The 21,577-nt window shown below is 55.5% G+C and overlaps 1 protein-coding gene across 1 annotated transcript; it reads right to left on the minus strand.

Annotated features, from left to right (window-relative positions):
* Nucleotides 1-807: 807 nt before the first annotated feature.
* On the minus strand, nt 808-19,098 carry BPIFB2 (BPI fold containing family B member 2). The gene is made up of 15 exons (XM_032859364.1): nt 18,990-19,098; nt 16,610-16,703; nt 14,907-15,011; nt 13,873-14,019; nt 12,186-12,246; nt 10,431-10,491; nt 5,911-6,002; nt 5,483-5,668; nt 5,207-5,260; nt 4,462-4,632; nt 3,817-3,884; nt 3,591-3,636; nt 2,824-2,887; nt 2,442-2,518; nt 808-893 (listed from the first exon to the last, which is right to left on the minus strand). The coding sequence occupies exons 1-15, from the start codon at nt 19,096-19,098 to the stop codon at nt 852-854; spliced, it is 1,377 nt and encodes a 458-aa protein (XP_032715255.1). The 3' UTR covers nt 808-851.
* Nucleotides 19,099-21,577: the final 2,479 nt, after the last annotated feature.

Raw genomic sequence — 21,577 nt, forward strand, 5'->3', positions numbered from 1 at the left:
AAGGCCAAGACAGAGAGGCTGTCCAAGAAGGCAGTGCACTCCCTGTCACCGGAGGCTTGTGACCCAAGGACAAGCCCCAGATGCAGGGGTGGGGGTGGGGGTTGGGACTGGACATCTTATTCCTGGAGCTCAGGAAGGCCTTGGGCTTAGGCATCTGCTGTCACATCCCACTCTGAGACCCGGCACATGGCTCTTCTGGCTGGGGCTCAGTCTTCACCTCTGCCAAATGGAACCCCACAAGCCTGCCTGCCTTGTAAGGCTCCTCTGAGGTTCTAGAAAGAAGACGGGGTGTGACACTGTAGAAGGGGGACGCCACCAGTTGAGGACAAGATGTGTCAAGTGTCACCGTGGTATTGGTAACTTCCAGGCATTCTGCGGCTCTCCAAGGGCCCCCTTTCAAAATCCAAGCTTCCCTGGGCAACCAGGAGAGGGAGGCAACAGACCTGGTCAGCAGAGACCTGGTAACACGCTCTTCTTCTGCAGGTGGCTTTGGTGGCTCCAGGGACAAACAGGACCCAAGACCCGGGTGGAGGCGGCTAGCCTCAGGTTTGTGCCAAGTTCACCAGGCCTGGCTGGAAGTTGTGGCTCAAGAGGAAATGTTTAATGCGAGAGGGGACAGGTCGGTACAGCCTGGAGGAGCAGAGCGACCTATTGGTCACATCACAGGAGGGGGAGGGAAGGGAGAGGGAGGGAGAAGGAGGGTAGGGGAGCGAAGTGGGAAGGGGAAGGATGGGAGGGCAGGGAGGGGTGCTCAGGCATCCAGAGAAGATTGAGCAGCCTGGCTGGATCCTCCAGCTCGCTGGTGATGGCTAAGCGTGGCTTTGCCTCAGTTTCCTCCTGGTGGTCCCCCCTCAGCGCTGGTATAAGAGTCCGCTGGATACCACAACGTAGCCCTGGAGGGCAAAGAAAACCTTGGGCCAGGCTGGAGGCCACCTGAGGACTAATAGGACCCCCAGCTGCCCTATCAGCCTGGCTTTGAGCTAACGCTCTGCCACTCTTGCTGGGTATGTCCTGAGGACAGTCCTTTGCCTCTTCCGGCCTCAGTTTCCTGCCTGCAAGCCCACAATGGGAACACAGCCAGAGCACAGGGACAGATCCCCCAGTGACACAGTCTGGTGGGCGTGGTGGGGACCAGCTCTGTGTTAGGACTGGGAGTCCAAACACTGAGTGTCTTCTCTGGGTGCAAGTCTCCCCAGCAGAGCCAGGAACCTCCCACATGTCCTCTGCTCTCTACACAGCACTGCAGAAATGTGCTCAGGGCCTGCTGATCATTCATTCATTCATTCATTCAACAAATCTTCATTGAGCCTCTGCTCTAAGCCAAGCCTCTGACCTAAGTTAAGCCCTGTGCCATCTGCTGCGAACAAGGCAGACCCAGTCCCTGCCCATGCGTAGCTCATGGTCCAATACCATAACCGTTATTAAATTAGAACCAATTAAAATTAAATAAAATTTACAATTCAGCTTCATAGCTGTACTAGCCACATTTTAAGTGCCCAACAGCCCCCTGGGCCCAGTGGCTGACCGTGGCTACTGCACTGGACTGCGTAGACTTCCATCTTCACAGAACATTGTTTTGGACAGTGCTGGTCTAGGGACCTTTGACTTTGGACCCAGTTGGCTGGACTTCTGAGTACCAGGCTGGGTCAGCCCCCGACCATGTCTGTTTGCGAGAGTCTTGGGGAAATTCCCACTAACAGCTCAGGCTCCAACATGTGCCGATTGTTGCTTTTTTGCAGGGTGGAGGGCAGGTCCCTCAAGGGCCTTGGGACCATAGTTCTTAAGCAAGCAGGGCATCATATCTGGAAAAACATCAGTGGGTCCCTCTTGGGAGATCTGAATAACATGCAGATGTTGGGCTTGTGGGACCTTGGCTAAGCTTTCTGTCCTATGCGTGTCTTGTTGAATGAATAGAAAGAATATTATCTTTTTTTTTTTTTTTGATCCCATGTGAAACAGAAAGAACTTGTAGGGTCTCACCCTGGGCAGTGGTGACTGAACTTCCCCTGGGCCCACAACTTCTCATCACGGATAGTGATTTTAGAAGGGTTGGGAAGGCCCCCATCCCCCATCCAGCCTGCTGGGGTTTGTGTACAAAGCTGGAAGAAGTTTCTCTGTCATCTTCCCCAGACACCAAAGGGCTGTGCCCACCCCAGGGCACAGATCACAGGTTGACTGAAGCTGCCGAACGTGGCCTGGCATGATATCCGATGAGGACTAAAGGGTGGGCAAGACCTTTGCCCCAGTGTCTCTGGACGTCTTAAATTTTCCATCCACGGCTACCGATTCACGGCATTGTCTCAGCAGGAAGAGCGGACACTCCCAAGCCTGGCTAAGCCTGTGATTCCACTGCTAGTACTGGCAGGGAGGGAAGACAAGAGGGGGTCCTGCCTCCCCAAGCCCAGCCTTCCCCCGAGGGTGGGGAAAACCCAAAGACGCACCTCGTAGACGAAGACCTCAGAGTTGACATAGCGAAGGTTGACGACCTTGGGGAGGGCGATCCCCATGCCCAGGAGAGCTGCAGGAGGGGAAGGAGAAACTGAGCTCAGCCCACCGGGAGCCCTGCTGGGAGCCAGCCCCGTGTGAGGTCCTCGTGTGCACTGTGACACAGAGCCCCCCACGTGGCCAGGGAAGGGGGCCATCATTATTATACTCACTCTACAGAAGGGAAACCTGAGGCTTAGGGAGGAGAAAAAACTGAAAAACTCCCACCCTCTTCACCTCTGAGCCCAGGAGGTGGGAAGCTGCCCGGAAGGGAATGTGGAGCCGTAGTGTGTCAGGAGGGGACCCTGGGGAACCACCGGCGTGGGGGACAGGGCTCACCATTGAGGTGATCGAGCAGGGGCTTCTGGAACAGGGTGTCCATGAGCGGGCGCACTTGGTTTGTCTGCAGCCGTGTCATCAGGGAGATGGGGGGGCCATTGGCCCGCTCCAGTGAGGGGCCGGGAGAGATGGACAGATGGGCCACGCGTGATCACACAGACAGACACAGACAGACACACAAAAAGCAGAGACACAGGTCGGGGGAGGAGGACAGGTCACCCCTGTCCTGCCTTCAAGCAGAGTCCAACTACCCCTTCTGGGAGGAGACTGAGGCCAGCACTGGCCTGACAGATGCCGCACGGCCGACAGGTGGCTGGCGGACTGCCCGAAGCCAGGTGCCCAGCCACCTTGCTGGTGCTGACTAATGGACGATGGACTGACGGTGGGTGGCCTTAGGGACTGAGAGGCCGGCCAGTGAAGGGCTGCTTGGTGGCTAAGGACCCAGCTGCATCACGTGGCCAAAGGAGCAGCCAGCCCTGTGTGACACTGGCTTGTCAGATTTACCAATACACTCCGAGATTCTTGGACTAACCAGTCATCACCCACCTGGCAGGGACAGGTTGGCCGACTGACCGACCCCACTGAGGAACCAAGGCTGACCGGCCGACTGACCGGCTGACAGCCCATCTGATGGGTGGGCCCCCCACTGACCACTGTTCCCGAGCACCCTGGGAGGAAGCTTGATCATGGTGTGCTAGCACATGGGTTCAAGTCAAGGTCTGTCCTACACAGGGAGGGGTCTCTGGAGATCCCAGCCCCACACTCACATCAATGAAGCCCACATTGGAGGAGGCCACGGTGAGCTGGATATCCCTGAAAACGAAACAGGAGGGTCAGAGCTGGGGCCTAGATCCCCCTTTCCACCACACCACACGTGCTGCCTCCCAGGCTCCTCTGACTGACACTGCGACAGGTGACACTATGATGAGTGGCTGTAGGCCCACTGCACAGAGGAACACACCGAGGCTGCTGGACCCAGGAGGCCTTGCTTACCCCAGCACAGATGTGGTCCCCTGAAGCTTCACGTTGGACATGGAGAGCTGGAGGCTCAAGTTCACAACCTGGGCATGAAGGGAGAGCAAGGTCAAAGAACACAGAGCCACAGAGGAGCCCTCGGGAGGCCACCGGCTCTCATCCATTCCCTGACCGATTCAGGTGTTCAAGAAGCACCCGTGTGTGCCAAGCCCTGCACACAGCACAATGTGAACGAGAGAGACAAGGCCTCTGCCCTTGGGAACCCTCACAGGCCAGGGGAGGAGGTGAACAGTGACCAAAGTAACCAGACAGGGTCCTTAGGAGCAGGTGCCTGGAAATGGTAGCATGGGGGGTTGGGGCGCTGATGGGGACCATCTTTCTCAGGGCAGTCAAGAAGGCTGCCCTGAAAAAGGCTGCAACATTTAAGCTGAGACTGGAAAGATGAGTAGAAGCTAGCCATGCCAAGGGCTAGAGGAAGAGTGTCCTAGACACAGGGTCCAATAGCACATGCAAAGGGCCTGTGGCAGGAATGTCATGGCAGAGAGAAGGAACAGCAAGGAGACCACTGTGGATAGAGCAGAGCAAGTGAGGAAAGTGGGGCAGGAAGTGAGATCTTGGGAGTCACAGCCCTCCCGGCCAGCCCCACCAGCCCACCTCACTCACCACATTGAAGGAGAAGAGGGACCGGAAAGCCGAGTTGGAGGCCACAGCCTGGACCTCCACGAAGGGCTGCAGCCGAATTGTGGCATTGTTGGTATGAAGTGTGGCCACGGGTGTGGCACCCAGCCGCACCTTGAGTGCCACAGGCATGGGCTCAGGGAACAGGCGGGCCACCTGGGGGAATAGAGAAGGAGAGAGGGAGGAGTGCACCTAGGGGCAAAGTCTGGGTGGCTCTCTGCGCATTGTGCCTCAGACGCTGATCAAGCCACCAATCATATGTGACTGAGCCACAGAGGTGTGTCCCCGTCAGGCCCCTGCCCTCTGGGGCACCCAGCCTGAAGGTGGTGGCAGGCATGAAGACAGGCACAGCCTGTGTGTTCTGTGTCAGGAGGGACAGTAGCTCAGGGGCTGTGGGAGCTCAAAGAGTCTCCTGGACCAGACTGGGGGTTGGGTCCTCCCCTAGGAAGCCACCCCTGGGCTTGGTCTTGAAGATGGAACAAGAGAAAAGGAAGCAGAAAGGGCCCTTCAGGCAGAGGGCAGCGCTTGGACAAAGGCACAGAAGGAGGGAAATAGCATGATGTCTGGCGGGGGCGAGGGGGAGCATCCCTGGGGTGGGGAAGGCACAGCGGTAAGGACAGAAGCTGAAGCCCACGGGGGACAGATCCCAGCCAGCGCAGGCCCCCAGTCAGAGAACCTCCCACCCCAGTCCCAGGTCTCAGTCCCTGAAATGACTAAAAATGTCACCAACCTCAGGGATGAGCTGGCCCAGCACAGACGTGTTCAGCAAGTTGTCTTCCGACTTCTGAAATCAGCCCCAACGTCCCCACAGGGATTAGGGCAGCCGCTCCTCAAACTCAAACACCTCTTGCCTCCCCTCGGCCCCCTTTACACCTTTCCAACAGCCACCCTGTGTCCCCAGAACTCGGGAGGCCCCACCCACAGATTGGCCCCTGTGGGGTCTCCCTGGGCTGGGCCACAGGGCACGCCTGTCCCCCGTGCTTGGGGCAGTGGGTCCGACCCTCACCAGCTGCCCCGTGATGTCCAGGTTGAGGGCACCAGCCTTCTGCAGCAGCAGGAGGGCAGAGTCGAAGAGGTCCTGGGAGAGGCCCACGGTTGCCATGGCACCAGCGGCCCCCACATGAGCGGGCAGCACAAAGTGGGTGGCCTCCACGGGCAGGACAATGGGCTTACCCAGGAGGAAGAGAATGGCCTGTGGGGTGGGTGGGCGGCAAGAGGGAGAGGAGTGATCGCCTCAGTAGGGTGGCAGCTCTGTCCCCGACCCTGGGCTCTCAGATGCCCCCCACCCAACAGGCCTCACACCCGTGTCCGCCTCTAAATGCCATTCCAGCTCCTGTCCCTTCAACACTGCTGCTCCTCTAGGAATGTCCCAGGACCCCAAGGACTCCAGAGGCAACAAGCCCCCCAGCTCTGGGCAGACAAGGCAGCACTTACACAGACATCCAAGGAAATGTAGTCCTCAGTGACAGTGGGTGCGTTGACCATGGAGTAGTGGATCTGGGACTCCGGACCCACAGGGGTGAGGCCTCGGTAAGAGCAGGATAAAGAAGAAAAGATGGTACACTTAGTCTTCTCCACCAAAGCCTCACTGATCCAGAAAACTCCATTATCGGACAACTTTGGTTAGCCAGACCCAGGCCAAGGAACAGAAAAGGGAAGAAAAAAAAGGCCTCTGAGTAAGGGACCTTCAGTTGCAAAACTCACACACCCAGGAATCAGCCACTTGTGGCCTACGGACTCTTGTTAAGACAGTACTAACAGTTCAGGTTTTTGTTTTCCTAATCAGTGAAAGACGAGAGACACAGAATTAGAAGGAAGGAAAAAAGCAAGAAGGAACCACAGAAAAAGAATGGCGCTCACACTTATCCAGGTCTGGACATTTGACTTACACTGTCCCATCCAATCATCACCATGATCCTGTAAGATTAGGAGCCCATTTTACACACACACACAAACACGTGCGTGAGCATGCACACTTTGATGAGTTCAGTTGTGCCCAGGGTCGTGTATCTGGTCTCCTTGGCTCTAAAACCACGTTCTCTCTCCACCTAATCACACAGCCCTCCTACAGAAACCCAAAGTCACGCAGCCCTGGGGCCATGCAGTGCAGAAGCACGGAGCAGGGGCTCCCCAAGACACCCTCAGGGAGCCCTTCGGGGAGGCATAGAGGAGAGTCCAGTTCCTATAGGGCAAGTTTCCCCCAAAGCTCAGGATATTCTTTTTTTTTTTTTTTTAAGATTTTATTTATCCATTTGACAGACAGAGATCACAAGTACGCAAAGAGGCAGGCAGAGAGAGAAAGGTGGAAGCAGGTTCCCCACTGAACAGAGAGCCGGCCGCGGGGCTTGATCCCAGGACCCCTGAGATCATGACCTGAGCCGAAGGCAGAGGTTTAACCCACTGAGCCACCCAGGTGCCCCGCTCAACATATTCTGATTGGAAAGTTCACAGAGGGCAAGTGCCTTGTGGGAACCGTATCTCTGGACGCGGTGAGGCTAGCCAGCGTGGCAGATGAAGGCTCAGCCCCATGGTCAGGAAAGCCCGGCTTTTAGCAACAGGTCCTCAAAGGCTCCAAATGACCAAGGGGTGTGTGTGTGTGCACGCACACACACATCAGACTTCTGCTGGATTTTCTATGTCTCTTCTGGATTTAATTTTATCTCCTCTAACGTTTTGGTAGTTTCTTGTGATCATAAAAACAATACACTATGGTTCCATTTCTACAGCTCAGTAGGCTGTCAAAGATTGGGGTGGTGGCAGGAGGCGGGCAGCTCAGAGGGACTTGAGGGGCTGGTGAGATGTTCTGTATCTCGAGTTTGGTGGTGGTCCCATAACTGTGACTTAGAGGACAGGACACTAAAAAGAATACAGGACTCCATGTTTTTAAAATGAATAAAAACATGAAAAATTTTAAAATAATATGTATTCACTGTGGACATATAGACATTTTTTGAAGGATGGAAAAAAAATATAGCCCCAAATCTCAAATTTGTTTTTTTTTCAGTATTTTCTTCCGCAGAGACAAACGGCCTCCCATCTGTCCCTCCCTCAGTAAAGCTGCGACGAAGCTGGGTGTCGCTTTGGGTCCTTCTCTGTTTTCTTTACAGAGTGCCATTATAGCTTAGTTAAGCGCACAGCTCTCAAGGCAGACTGCCTCAGTTTCTTCATCTGTAAAATGGCGCTAAAAACGTTATAGGAAATATTGGCACTCATTATACTGTATTTTGCCAGGCATGTTGCTAGGTGATTGAATGACCTTTTAAGTTGTGCTTTTTAGTGACTCCTGCCAGCCCACACTCTAGGTACCCAAGACTCATATATACAATCCCTGAGGCCTAGATTTCCTTTACTAGATTGTTTTCAGTTCCTCAAAGAAAAGGGCAAGAGCCAGTCTTTGCTGGGACCCCAATTACAAGATGTCCTGATGGAGATCGCCACACTGAGGAAGAAGGGAGGGACAAATGTTTACTGAGCCTGTTGTCCTCCAGGCCCTTAGCCTGGGCTGTCTGGTAGCAGCACATGGGAGAAATGGGAATTCTGAGCCCATTTTTTTTGGATTGAAATAGGCTCAGAGAGATGGAGTGACTTCACTAAGATCACACAGCAATAGAGCCACAAGGCCAGAATTTAACTTTATGTCCTCTGATTCCAGATCCTTTCTCCTTGTCCTCTTGGTGCCTCCTGTTAAGGTAATAGGCAGGTTGTAGCACTGAGGGGGGTGGGTGTCATCAAGGAATGTTCCCTGAGGGGACTGTGAGGTGGGCCATGAAATGTGGGCAGGGCAGTGGCTGGACATGAGAGCAGGAGAAAACTAGTGCAGGTCTGTCAGTGGATGACTCTCACACCACAATGAGGATTTTAAGCTCAGAGCCTGCAATTCCCCATCTATTAATCGGGGATACTGATGCCATCTCATGGGACTGTTGTTAGAAGTTGGCACAAGAAAGCCAAAGCTAGCTTGATGTGAAAAGATTCACCACAGAACCCAAACAGATAAACATGACGCTGCTGGCCATCCCTCCCGGCTGAACAGCAGTATGGCCCCTGCCTCCTGTCCCCACACACTCATTCCCGTGCACCTGTCCCACGCTGTGTCACCGTCAGATGTAAACCCTTGGCACAAAGGAAAACCGACCAATTGCAAAGTGCAGCTCACAGAAGTCAACAGCTCTGGAGTTTCTAAAATCAGTGATGGTGACCCAGGGAAAGTGCTAGAATCCCAGGCAAAGCCATCAGATAGAAGAAAGTGTGGTTCAAACAGGAGCATCTTCAGATAGGTGTGTGGGGAAGCAGGGAAGCCTGGATTCTGCTCAGAGCTCCCCGAGCACATGTTACCTCCCAGGTCAACAAAGGAAGCATTTTTGGCGGGTCTGGGGATAGGAAGGGGGTCACCAGTGTTGTTATTAATGTTGATGAGTACTACTGAAAAGAAGACAAGGCTGTGGTGTATGTATACAATGGAATACTATGCAGCCATCAAAAGAAATGAAATCCTGCCATTGGCAACGACGTGGATGGAACTAGAGGGTATTATGCTGAGTGACATAAATCAATCAGAGAAAGACAATTGTCATACGATCTCTCTGATATGAGGAATTTGAGAGGTAGGGTGGTGGGTCATGGGGATAGGGAAAGAAAAAATGAAACAAGATGGGATTGGAAGGGAGACAAACCATAAGAGACTCTTAATCTCACAAAACAAACTGAGGGTTGCTGGGGGGCGGGAGGGGAGGGATAGCGTGTTTGGGTTATGGACATTGGAGAAGGTATGTGCTACGGTGAGTGCTGTGAAGCGTGTAAGCCTGATGATTCACAGACCTGTACCCCTGGGGCAAATACACTGTATGTTAATACAAATAAGTAAAAAATTAAAAGCAGAAGACGAGACTGGCCTGCTTTCGTAGCTTTTAGCTTCGTATTGTGAGATGAAGTACTGATCGAGCCTCGTTTAGGCCACCACCAAGGCCACGCTTCTGTGTGGACCGCGAGTGGTAGCTGTGAGGCTGGGGACCCAGCCTGCAGCCGGGGAGGAAGGCATGGGGGTTGGTGGGGAGGCTACCGATGAGTGGTGGGGGTTGGCGGATGTATAGCCTGGTTCCTGCCCGTCAGGGAGGACACAGACGCAGACCCCTTAGTTTCCAAGAGCCCCTCAGGGGGAGTGAGCCCCAGTTGCACACCGCAGTGCTTGCTCCCGAGCATGCCCTCCTTCCCTGTGTTGCTGGGTGCCTTCCCCACCCGTATCCCAAGGACCCGCCGCATCCGAGCCTCTTACGCCCACATTTTGTCTCAGGGTCTCCTTGTGAGGGGATTAGCCTACAGGGCTTTCTCCTAGTATACGCCTCGTCCGCCTTGGATAGGAGGATCCCCGGGAAGATCAGAGGTGGACTACTACTAGCCTGACGGCAGGTGGAGAGGAGAGAGAGGCTTGCCTCTGGGTGGGGGCGTGGCCCCTGAGAAGGGGAGCGGGGGCGGGGGCACTTGCAAGTAGATGAGCCTGAGTTCTGCTGAGCACACACTGAGTCAGAGGAGCCCATGAGACCTCCAGGAGAAGGGGTGCAGCAGGAAATGGAATGTGAGAGCCTGAGCCCCAGAGTGCAGGGGGAGAGCCCGCCAGACACTGTGGGAGATGTAGGAGCAAAGCCAGGAGGATGGGGTCTCTGAGTCTCCAGGCAGGGGAGGAGAGAGCTGCAAATGGAATGAACTACACAGACACACACACACACACACACACACACACACACACATGCTTGCACACTTGCACGCACACACTAAACATTTGAAGACTCGATTCTAGAATTCGGAAATTCCTTGAGTTCATCAAGAATTGTCCAGTCATCTTATGATTGCTCTCCCAGAGGTCAACACTGACTAGGGGGGATCTTTGAAGAGTCTTGGGGGTCCCAGCAGGGCTCAGGGGCCCCAGTCTCCCCTCCCCGCTGGATCCCAGGTCTTACCGATTAAAGTTCCCAGGTGGACGTTGAGGCCTTGCACCAGGTTGGAGATGCTCAGGCACAGCTGCGGCAAGACAGAGGGGGAGGCTGGTGAGGAAGGCTCTGGGGCTGGCGGGGTGAGGCCAGGAGAGTCTAGGGTCTTAGTCCTGGGCCTGGCACCTCTCCCTTCCTCCACCATCTAGCCAGCATCTTCCAGCACCTCTTCTGGGCCCTGAGGATTCAGAGAAGCTAGGGACCGTGGGCATGCAGAAAAGAACAGGAGCAGGGGGCCACACCCAAGGGGGCCACAGCTGGGCCAGGACAACTGAGGCAGGGAGTCTGCTGCACTGGGACCCAGAGGGCCAGCGGAGGGGAAGTGCTACAGGCAGGGAAGGCAGGCGGTGGTCAGTGAGCAAGACTGGAGTTCTCCCGGGTACAGTGGGCAGCCTGAGAAGTATATTAAGCTGGGGTCAGTATGATCGAAGGTGGGACTTCAAGAGCAGCGACTACAAGGCCAAGGGTGGTCACAGCCCGGTGTAGGCAGAACTGAGGAGGCTGGGCCAGGGGAGGCCAGGCAGCAGAGGAGAGGGCCAGGTCAGGCTGAGCTGCCTTCAACCCTCAGGCCTCAGTCTTCTCATCTGCAGGATGGGAATGCTGGGGCCCACCTCTGATGGGTGTGGGACAGCATCAGGTGGGTGGATTTGAGGCTGTAGGGACCAAATCAGGAGATGGGGTGGGGTGGGAAGGGGCAGAGATGGACAAGTGGCTCCCCCCCTTCCCCCAGCTGTGGGACCCGAGCCCGAGGGGCACCATCTCTCACTCCGCCAAACTGTTCTAAACTCCTCCTGGATGTTAATGTACCCCACCTCTCAACCACTCCAGGTTGTGGGGTGGGGGGCAGTGCCCAGGAAGGGAGGTTTACTCTCTGCAGGACAGGTGTGGAATTGGGGGTGGAGGGAGGTTAGGTGACTCGTCCAAATGTCCCAGCTGGGAAGGGGGGGAGCAGGATTCAAAACGAAGCCACCCCCGGCTCCAGTGCCTACGCTCTTGTCCACTTTCATTTTGTCTCTTTTTCATAAGCCACGGGGCCCCTGAAAGCACTGCCTCCACCCCAGCCTCCAGCACAAAACTGGGGCTGGCCCAAGAGCCTGAGCCTCCCTCCGCCGCAGCACTCCCCCCAACCCCAAACCTGCCTTTATTTGGGCCTCTTCATCACTGCGCTGGACCCTCACCCCAGCCTCTTCCCTGCCCTCATGGGACAATGGAGAAACAGGGCACCTGGGTGGCTCAGTCGGCTAAGCATCTGACTTCAGCTCGAGTCATATTCTGAGGGTCCTGGGATGAAGCCCCGCATTGGGTTCCCTGCTCAGTGGGTAGGGGAGGGGGGCTCTGCTTGTCCCTTTCTTTCTGCCCCTCCCCTTGCTTCTGCTCTCTCTTTCTCAAATAAATTAATTAAATCTTTCTTAAAAAATTAAAACAGCAGGGGTGCCTGGGTGGCTCAGTGGGTTAAAGCCTCTGCCTTCAGCTCAGGTCATGATCCCAAGGTCCTGGGATCGAGCCCCGCATCGGGCTCTCTGCTCAGCATGGAGCTTGCTTCCTCCTCTCTCTCTCTGTCTGCTTCTCTGCCTACTTGTGATCTGTCAAATAAATAAATAAAATCTTAAAAAAATTTAAAAAGCAGTAAGAATCGCAATCTCTCCCATGCCTACAATCCCCCCTTCATCCATCACCTCTTATGAAGTTAGAAGGTCCTCTGTCCCGGGAGAGCTGGTCCTTTACCTTATTCCGCAGCACAGCTTTGATGTGCTTCTGCACCGGGACAAGCAGCCCAGGAGCCACACTGAGAGAGAGAGAGAAGGCGCTCCTAAGCTGTGGGTCATGCATTCAGGCCCGTTTCTCTTGGCAGAGCCACCGTCTGAGACAGAAGTGTCTCCCCCAAGCCAGGGGGCCAGGAGCCCCATTCCACACCTTGCCAAGTGCTGGACACAGTACCAGCACCACTGTCCCCACAGATGAAGAAGCCGAGCCTCAAAGAAGAGGTCACTGGTTTCGGGGTTTGGAAGTGACCAAAAGTGATGATGAGGCCAGGCTTAAGAGAGACAGAGAAGATGTTGCAAAGGCCAGATTCAGCCACATTCCTGGCCAACGGGCTTCATGGCCGCTCTGAGCCCGGTGAGCTGCAGGTGCTTCCTGCTTGGGCTCCAGTTCTCTGTGACACACCCAGTAAAGACCCTTCCTCATTCTGCACCGCAGTTTCCCCTCTGAACAATGGGAGATGCGTGTAAGTGGTTTCTCAGCAGGGATCCATAGCAAACCATGGTTCCTTGGGGTTTCTTGAAGTTTTTATTTAAATTTCAGTTAATTAAGCATCCGTTTCTTGGTTTGCCTCTCTCTCTTTTTTCCCCCTTTGTGCCTCTGTTTTGTTTTTTAAATTCGACATATGAGTGAAATCATATACTATTTGTCTTTCTCTGACTGATTTATCCCTTTTAGCATTATACTCTCGAACTCCAACCGTATCATTGCAAATGATAAGATTTCATCCTTTTTTATGTCTGAGTAAATTTCCATTGTGTGTGTGTGTGTGTGTGAGTGTGTGTATCACCATTGAATTATCCATTCATAAGTGTTGATCCAAGCGGCAGCCCAAGCTCACTGACTGTGCCTCAGAGGAGGTGAGGAGATGGCAGCTGAGTTTTTAATGCCCTTAACTTCTGGGCTTCCCTTTCCATGAGCAGCCTCTGCCCATGAGGATGGAGAGGGCCACAGGACATGAGCACGGGGGGATTGATGCCCAGCCTCCTCTGGGGGAAAGGCCAGCTCCAAACGCCCACCTAGCTGACGTGTGAAAGGAGGCGAGTCAGGCTACTGGGGTTCGAATGCACTCCACCGTTCGCCAGTGGTATAAACTTAGGCAAGTCACTTCTTATTCTGTGCCTCCATTTGTAAAATGGAGGGAATCCTTAGTCTTCCTGGCGGGGCTACTGTGGTGTAGCAAAGGGCTTAGAACATGCTCTGCACACAGCAAACAGGTGCTCCAGAGGTGGGAGCCATGGATTTGACTCACAGTGAGGTTGACGGGTTGACGGGTCCCAGCCCCCTGGACCTCAGAATCCCCATCACTGCAGGGAGGGACAGCCCCTGAGGCCCGCAGTGGCCACATCAGGCCAGCATCCTCCCTGAGTACTACGGCAATGGCTGGTGTGCCACGGGCTGCGGGGTGGGGGCGGGGAACTGGGGGTGCGGGAGAGGGGACATGACCTCTGGCTCCACACTCTCTGTGTGACTTCGGGCAAGTCCCTCTCCTTCCCTGAGCCTCAGTGTCCTCAGCCATAAAACAGGTGTGATCCTGGGGGGTCTCTCAGGCCCCTCGTGGCACCGGGGTGAAGGCTGGAGTAGGAAGCTCAAGAAATGGCACCACCGCCTTGGGGATGGACTCTGCAGCCCAGCCCCGCCAGGCACTCACCCGGTGCTGCCCTCAAACACAGGGGCAGCGTTGAAAAGTGGGAAGCAGGCGGAGATGCTGACCACGGGGGTCCCGATGGAGCCTTGGGCCACGAGGGCGTCAGCCAGCAGTACCACGGGCAGCGTCAGCTCCAGGGGCTCGGGGACTCTGCGGGACACCCATTCCTGAGCCCCGGCAGCATCACCCAGCACAGCCCACCCTGAAAACTCCGCCCCCCAGTCCCCTCCCGCGGTCTGGGCCTGCCCTCCACTTGACACAGGCAAGAACCCCACTCAGCATGACATGGCCCTCCGGGGGGCAGGCTCAGGGACCTCCAAACTCCACTCAAGGTGACGGACATTGCAGCAGATGGGTGTGAACTCTGGCTCCCAAAACCCTCTCCCTGTGACACCCTGGGCCGGCCACTGCCCATCCTGAGCCTCAGTTTCCTCTTCTGTCGAATGGACATGAGAGTGACAGCCCCACTCTCAGCTGTGCTGAGCTTGCTGTGAGGTAGCCTCGTGAGTGGAGCCTGGCCCCCAGCCAGCACTCACACAACGGCCGTGTCAGCACAGACGAGTTCAAATCGAAGAGATCCCTCTGGAGGCCCAGCCGATCTTTTGGAAATCAGACACATACAAAGTGACTGGGACACAGGAATAATTCTAAAAATGACATTTACTGAGCACGGACTCTGTGGCTCGCACTGTGGAAGGGGAGGTGTGATTTTAACTACAGCATGGAGCCGTTCCCTGCGTTCCCCAGCGCCGTGCTGCAGAGTTCCCTCCCACTTCACGGAGCGGGAGACTGAGGTCTGCAGGGGTGAACACTGAGGGCTGCAGGGGTGAACCCGCTGCCCAGCACAGCTGCAGAGCAGGGCCTAGGGTCTCGAATACTCACTGTCTCATGCCTCCATGGGGGGGGGGGGAAGCACCAGACAGGGAGTGGAAGGCTTGAGCGCAGGACCTGGGAGTTGCTCGCTCCTCTCCCCTCACTCTGTCCCTCAGAGCTTCCCTAAAAATCCCTCTGCCCGCCCCACCAGGAGAGTCACTCACCGGAAGACCTTGAAAGTAAAATTGGCTGCCACCATCATGCGTACCCCAAAATTGGCAATGAATTTCAGGTCGAATTGGGACACACAGACATTCGAAATCTGGATCCTACGGGGTGAGAATGGAGGTGACACGTGGCTCCCATTAAACCTTGAAATCAACTCCAAGGCGGCTGTTATAAGCCATATCCCCACTGTTGAGGTTGCGAGGAGGAATTCTGACTATTGGAACCGTGGGATGAGGAAGAGGTAGTGAGTTCTCCGCCGTAGGGGGCATGTAAGCCCCGTGGTTGTTGGACAACCAGTTGGCAGGGAAAGGGTGCAGAGAGGATTCCCAGCCTGGGACAGGAATGGTGGGAGATGAGTGTTCGGGTCTTGGAGGGATTTTAGTTTCTGACAGAGTTCGGGAAAGCTTGGAAGGTGGGATCCATGGAAGGCAGAAATCCCCTCTATAGCATTCTCGTCAACAGCTTCGGCTGGCAGCCCTCCAGGGACAGGAAACTCATTCCCTTCAAAGCTGCCTATGCTGATTGCTAAGTACTTTCTAAGCAACTTTTCCTTTTTTTCCTAAATGAGTCATCTTTTCCCCTACACCGTAGGTGGGGGTGGGAACAGACATGACAAAATGATATAAATTTGAAAAGTCACATCAGAACTCCACACTCCAGGCGCCTGGGTGGACCAGTGGGTTAAGCCTCTGCCTTCGGCTCAGGTCATGATCTCAGGGTCCTGGGATCGAGGCCCACATTGTGCTCTCTGCTCAACAGGGAGCCTGCTTCCCCCCCTCTCTCTGCCTACTTCACTGTCTGCTTGTGATCCTTCTCTCTCTGTGTCAAATAAATAAATAAAATCTTAAAAAAAAAAATTCTCCACCTTCAAACGCTCTCACTGTTGGCACTTGGCAGACATCTTTCCGGGACTCTCTCTGAGACACAGGCTGACCTCGACCCTGCTTCTGTTTGCTCCACAGGCCCCTTTGGATAGGGTCCCACTTCTGCTAGCAAGCACACTCGGTGCTGTTGGCCAACAGTCACATGGGACCAAGCCTGAAACACTGAGTAATCCTCAACTGTCAGGTGTGTCCGTTGTCATCCCGGTTCACCATCCGCAAGAGCCGTGCCCCATTCCTACCCTTGGGTCCCCGCCCTGGGGGTCTCCACCCCAGCTGTTGGTTGGTCTGCCCAGTGTCTGAACGTTTTAAATGTTTTTAAATTAGTTGCCATCATTCAGAACTTGGTAGATTTTAAATATATATATGACTTCTCTTGGGAACCCAGAGATCCAACAATAGTGAGTCTGTTCCCACATGGCTGGGGACAACTCCCTTGGCCCTTGGATCTGAGTTTGAGATGGCCCCCATCTCCCTTGGCCTTTGAGTCTCTGTGGGGGTGCTTAGGCTCCGACTTGTGTCTAAATTTGGTGTCTCATTTTTGGAAAAAGTAGCCAAGGGTCCTGCCAGCCCAGGGGACCCAAGAGCTACAGTCTTGTGCCCTGGAGGCAAGATTAATTCAGAGGCACCAGGCTCCCCCTGCCCCCGAGTCTCCACCTCCGTCCCACCTCCTTAATCATCTGTAACCACTCACTTAAGGGGTGGGAGGGAAGGCCTCATCCAGCTGTTGGGAAACACTCCCTTCTATGTGGGGTACTCATCATGGGGGGGTGAGCAGCAGGCTGAAGCATTTCCCCCCCCTAGGTGGGAGCACTCACCTGGTGGGCTGATGCACCTCTCCATTCCAATCCAAGAAATACGGGACTGTGACCTTCAGGGCCTGCTGGAGAGGGGTTCTGCCGATTTCTGACACTGCGGGGCCGGAGCAGGATGAGGTCAGGCTGCCCGCCGGGGCCACCAAGCAAAGCCACACGACCTCCACCATCTGTCCCACATCTTGGGCGGGGAGGACGCAGAGGCTGGAAGGGTCACCCTGGCCCTTGGACGGGGATGGGGCGGGAGTAACTGCTGGGTCGCAGGGAGGCCATCACAGGGGCATCACTCACACTCGGCCCCGCCAGGCCTGCTTTTCCTCTCCTGCTTCTGCCTTTCCAAATCTTACTTGTCTGCCCCGCTCCTCAAACACAAGAGCATCCTTTGCTCTTCTGCGAGACTCTGATCCAATCCCATCTCTTCAGGAGCCTTCCCCAAGCAGAAGGAGCATTTCCCAGTAGAGGGGGGCAAAAGATGGGGGTGCTATTCTGAGGGCCAGAGTTTGAGGACTCTGGAGTCCCTCAGATCCTGGATACCAATCCCAGCTCTGCTACTCACTACTGATGTGGCTGCTCTGTTCCTCAGTTTCCCCTTCTGTAAACTTCCAGTAATTTTGATGGTGCCCATCCCATAGTGTCTCCTTAAAGCCTCGGGGCACAGTGGATGTTGGCTCTTACTGTCGCTATTTACTGTGTAATAATAACGAATGTCTCTTCTCTAGCTCTCCCTTTGGGCCAAGCACTGTTCTGAGTGATGTGGCTGCGACCCTGTGCCCAGTTTACCGAGAGGTGAAGACACCCGGCAAAGGGCAAGTTGGATAGGCAGAGGCACCCGGCGCCCAAGCCCTGGACTTCCTTACACACCGGTGCTTCTAGGTGAGGGAGGTGCTAACTAAGCAATTTAACACGAGTGGAATGAAGACGAGGGGTAACGGGGTGGGAAGGGAGCACCAAATGAAGAGTCCAGAGCCCTGAACTTCGCTCAGACTCACTATGGGAACCAGCGAGTCACTGCACCTCTCTGGGCCTTAGTTTGCTTAGGGCCTGGAGCAGGGAGCCTGTGGTCTCTATGTTCTCAATAGCCCTCCCCAGCCTGGCCTTCTGTTGCTAAACCAAGACTCATACCCAGGCCCCTGGACTCCATTGACAGTGCTCCCCCGATACAGGGCTTCAAGTCTAGGACTTGAGAGGTGGGATTGGAAAAACGCTGTGAAGAAGCCACCCAGCCCCACCTTAGAAAGAGGTGTGTGAGGCCTGGGCCTCCCGCTGGATTTCCACCAAGAACATAGGCAGGTACGCCTGGGATGGCTCGCTGGAGACAAAGGAGCCTCACAGAGGACGGGCAGAGGGAGGCTGGCCAGCGGAAGGCAGAAGGCCTTGTGTCCCTGCCTATCACTTCCGTGAATGGCACCATGTGCCAGAAATGGACTAACATGGGTCACTAACACGGTCACTGACCCCCTTCACTGCCTGCCTCTCTGCCCGGATACAAGGTCCTGGAGGCTGTGTGTGCGCCACAGGGATTCTGCTGCCTCGATGCTCCGCGGCCTGGGCCACCAAAAGCCTCTTCTGCGGGCTGACTTGAGTGCCTCACCCTGTAATCTGAGTTTGATCCGGTCTTAGGGGAAGTGGCTTCTGATTTCTCACCCTTGACCCAACTTTGGTGGGATCCTGGTGGCAACTGGGGGAAGCTTTTGTCCCTCCCTGGATCTAGGTTTTCTCATCGTGCCTTCCTCCGGGGATTGGGCAGGTCTTAGAAGGAAGGATGGGGCAGTGTCATAGGATAGAGACCTTGCCCGAGGGGGCCCAGAGCAGGGCTGGTCTTCTCCCTGTGACCCGACAGAGATCTAGCTCCGGGGCTCTCCCTCCTGGCCTGTGCTAGACCCTTCCCCCATCATGCATGTACACACACCAACACTGCCGGGCACACACGCATGGACACCCCCAGGGAATGTGGCCACACCCATATACACACACCCAGACACATACCATGGCACGGGGGACACGGTTAGACACCCTCCCCGACACTCAAGGACACACATGGGCACATCCCCACGAATTTGCACTTCTACCCAGACGCAGACGAACAAAAGTAGTCATCCAAACCAAGCCGTCCCACACCACAGAGACACGTGAGCACAACCACCCACGCACACCAGCACAGGGGACGTGGCCATACTCCCACGCGGGCATTCACTCGTGTTTGCCAAGCGGCACTTTGTCAGACCTTGTCTGGGGGCCAGGGACACAACAGCGCATGAGATAAAACCCAGGTCCTCATGGGGCTTTTGGGGTCACAGACACACACGCACATACACACACCTTGGGGCCATGCCCATGGCCGCGCTCAGACACCCAGGGCACAGGCGAGCGGCATGTCTCTTACCGTAGCCCAGCACGGCCTTGTTGAGTCTGACCACGGTGCCCGGCAGGGAAGTGCCGACCACCGGCAGCAGCAGCGCTAGCAGCAGACCCAGCCCGTGCGCCCGAGCCATGGCTGTCCTGGCCACTGCCCCCCGAGATCTGTGGGCTGGGGTGGGGACAATATCAGAGAGCTTGTCCAGGACATGCCCCCCACTCCAGGCTGCTTGAACCCCACCCCCACCTGGAGGTCTCAAGGCCTGCATGGTGATACCAGCCCTGTCTGAGAACCCCCATGTCAGTGCCACGTCTCTGCATCAAGAAAGATCGCCCGCCCTGCCTGCTTCCTCAGGAACCCCAGGGAGATTGGGTCTGGAAGCGGGACCCAAGACCCAGAAAAGATGGGACCTTGCCTGAGGCTACACAGCAAACTAGAGCTGGCTGTAGGACCCAAGCCATGCCAGAGCAGGAGGATGAGGTTCCTGGGGAGGGAGGCTGAGAGCCGCTTCCTGCCCCGAGGAAAGAGCCCAGGCCCACCACCCCAAGGTCTGGGGCTGTGTTTCCTGATGCCGGGGTCCAGCCCATATGACAGCCAATCCTAGTGTCCCCGCTGTTCAAACCCACCCAGGGGAGGACCCAGGGGAGCTCCGATCCTCATCTCATCCTGTACCAAGTGAGGAATGTCCTAAAAGTGGACCTCTGCCTTCCCCCTCCTCCCCACCCTTCCAACCCAGCCCAGCCTGGTGAGCAGATCTGCATCTGACTCAGGTGTGAGGGTCCACTGCTGAGATAGGCTAGTGGAGGCCCTGCGAAGTGGCACTTGCCCAAAGTCCCCAAATAAGACCGGGGATGGACCCTTCTGTAGAAGGCGGTCGGAAGTAGTATTCCCATTGAACAGATGGGGAAGTAAAGGCTCCTTCCTGGAGGAGTGCCAGCCAAATCCCCATTCCTACCTCAGGTGGTTTCCTGGGACAGGTGGATTCTCAGCCCCAGCCAAGGCCTCCTGAGCCCCCTGGCAGGTGCGGAAGCTGCTTTGTGAAGCTCCTGGGTGTGCAGGGCCCGCTGCAAAGGGACCCAGGGAGGGGCGGGTTTGCTTGTGGTTGCGAGTGTTTTCCCTGCAAACATGGCCTTTGCCAAAATGTTTCATCCTTATATGTGTGATGGGCCTGCCACGTAACCAGGCTGCTTCCAACGGCTACAAGACCCTGGGAATGGGCCACTCTGGGGCCTCCTAGGCCAGGAGATCTGTGGAAAGAGGCCTGCTCTTTGGGGGTCCCCCTCATCACCCCAACCAGGCCTGGCCTGGCTCCAGAGGACATGGCTACCCCCGACCAGGGGGGTAACTCACTAACCTCTCCAGCCTGGTGCCTCTAAGCTCTCAGAAACGTGACCCTTTTAGGAGGAACAGGAGGCTAATGGAGCCCTAGTCCCAGCCACTGACTGAGCCCCACTCCTGGTCACACACGGAATCCTGACTCAAAAGGCAACAGACAAGAGGGTTGTCTACGTGTTTGTGAATTTACTGTGCACAGGAAGCAATAGTGTAATGGCAGGGAGAACCTGTCTGTCCCTCTGCGTGGCTCAGCTGGAGTATAGGCACAAAGGGACTTGGAGCCTTCCCCCACTCCAGAGCCCTCCATGGCTCCCACCGACTCCATACCAGCCCCTACGCCAGGCCCAGAGGCCACGCCCACCCTGTGTTGGATCCCCACTAGGGTCCACAGAACTGCCAGGGACCACAGACACCAGCAAGCCCTCCCCTCAGAGCACGAAGCCCCCCTGTCCAGTGCTCCCTCACACCCTACTCCTGGCCTCCTGGCCCTCACCGTGGCGGGGGCAAACAGCAGGCTCAGTGGGAAGGAGCACAAATATTGACCAAAGCCACTCTCGGTGTTTGCTCTTGGCATGAATACTTCCTCTTCCTCGACATATCCAGCGTGGGGCGCATTGACTGACAGCCCGCGGACACAAAGGAGGGAGATTCTCAGCCCCTTCTCCCTACAGCAGTGGCCAGCATGGTTGGGTGAGCGCCCGAGACATGGAAGGCGCTCGCCAGCCTCTTTGTCTTCCTCCCCCAGGACAGGAGTGGTTCTGTTCACCTCTAGAGCCAGTGCCTAGAACATACCAGACGCTCAGTGAGTATCTGTTAAATGAGTGGATGAATGAATGAATGAACAACTGAAGGGCCCTTGTACCAATTCTGGGGGCAGCATTTCAGGGCTTCCCCTTCACTGAAGATTCTCAGAGGTACAGTATGAGTTTCCTATTGCTGCTGTAACAAATTGCTACAAACGCAGTGACTTAAAACACAAACTTATTATCTTATATTTCTGGAAGTCAGAAGTCCAACATGGATGTGGCTTGGCAGAAATCAAGGTATTGGCAGGACTTTGGTCCTTTCTAGAAACTCTAGGGGAGGATTCGCTTCCCTGCCTTTTCCAGCTGCCGGAGGCTGCTTTCACGGGCTGCCTTAAGGCCTCATCACCTTCAAACCAGCAAGTTGAGGCTGAGGGTTCCTCATGCTTCCACCCATGTCCCTTCTGCCTCCCTCTTCCATTTACAGACCCTTCCGGGATAAGCCAGAATATTCTTCTATCTCAAGATCAGCTGATT

Source organism: Lontra canadensis, unplaced genomic scaffold, assembly GCF_010015895.1.
Source record: "Lontra canadensis isolate GAN:19392208 unplaced genomic scaffold, GSC_riverotter_1.0 scaffold16, whole genome shotgun sequence".
NCBI classification, from domain to species: Eukaryota; Metazoa; Chordata; class Mammalia; order Carnivora; family Mustelidae; genus Lontra; species Lontra canadensis.

Coding starts and splice junctions, on each gene's coding strand:
- BPIFB2 (XM_032859364.1), bottom strand. CDS start 19,098: ATGGCTCGGGCGCACGGGCTGGGTCTGCTGCTAGCGCTGCTGCTGCCG. Junction 12,247..13,872: donor GTGTTTGAGGGCAGCACCGG/GTGAGTGCCTGG, acceptor TCTCTCTCTCAG/TGTGGCTCCTGGGCTGCTTG. Junction 5,261..5,482: donor TGGACATCACGGGGCAGCTG/GTGAGGGTCGGA, acceptor GGCTGATTTCAG/AAGTCGGAAGACAACTTGCT.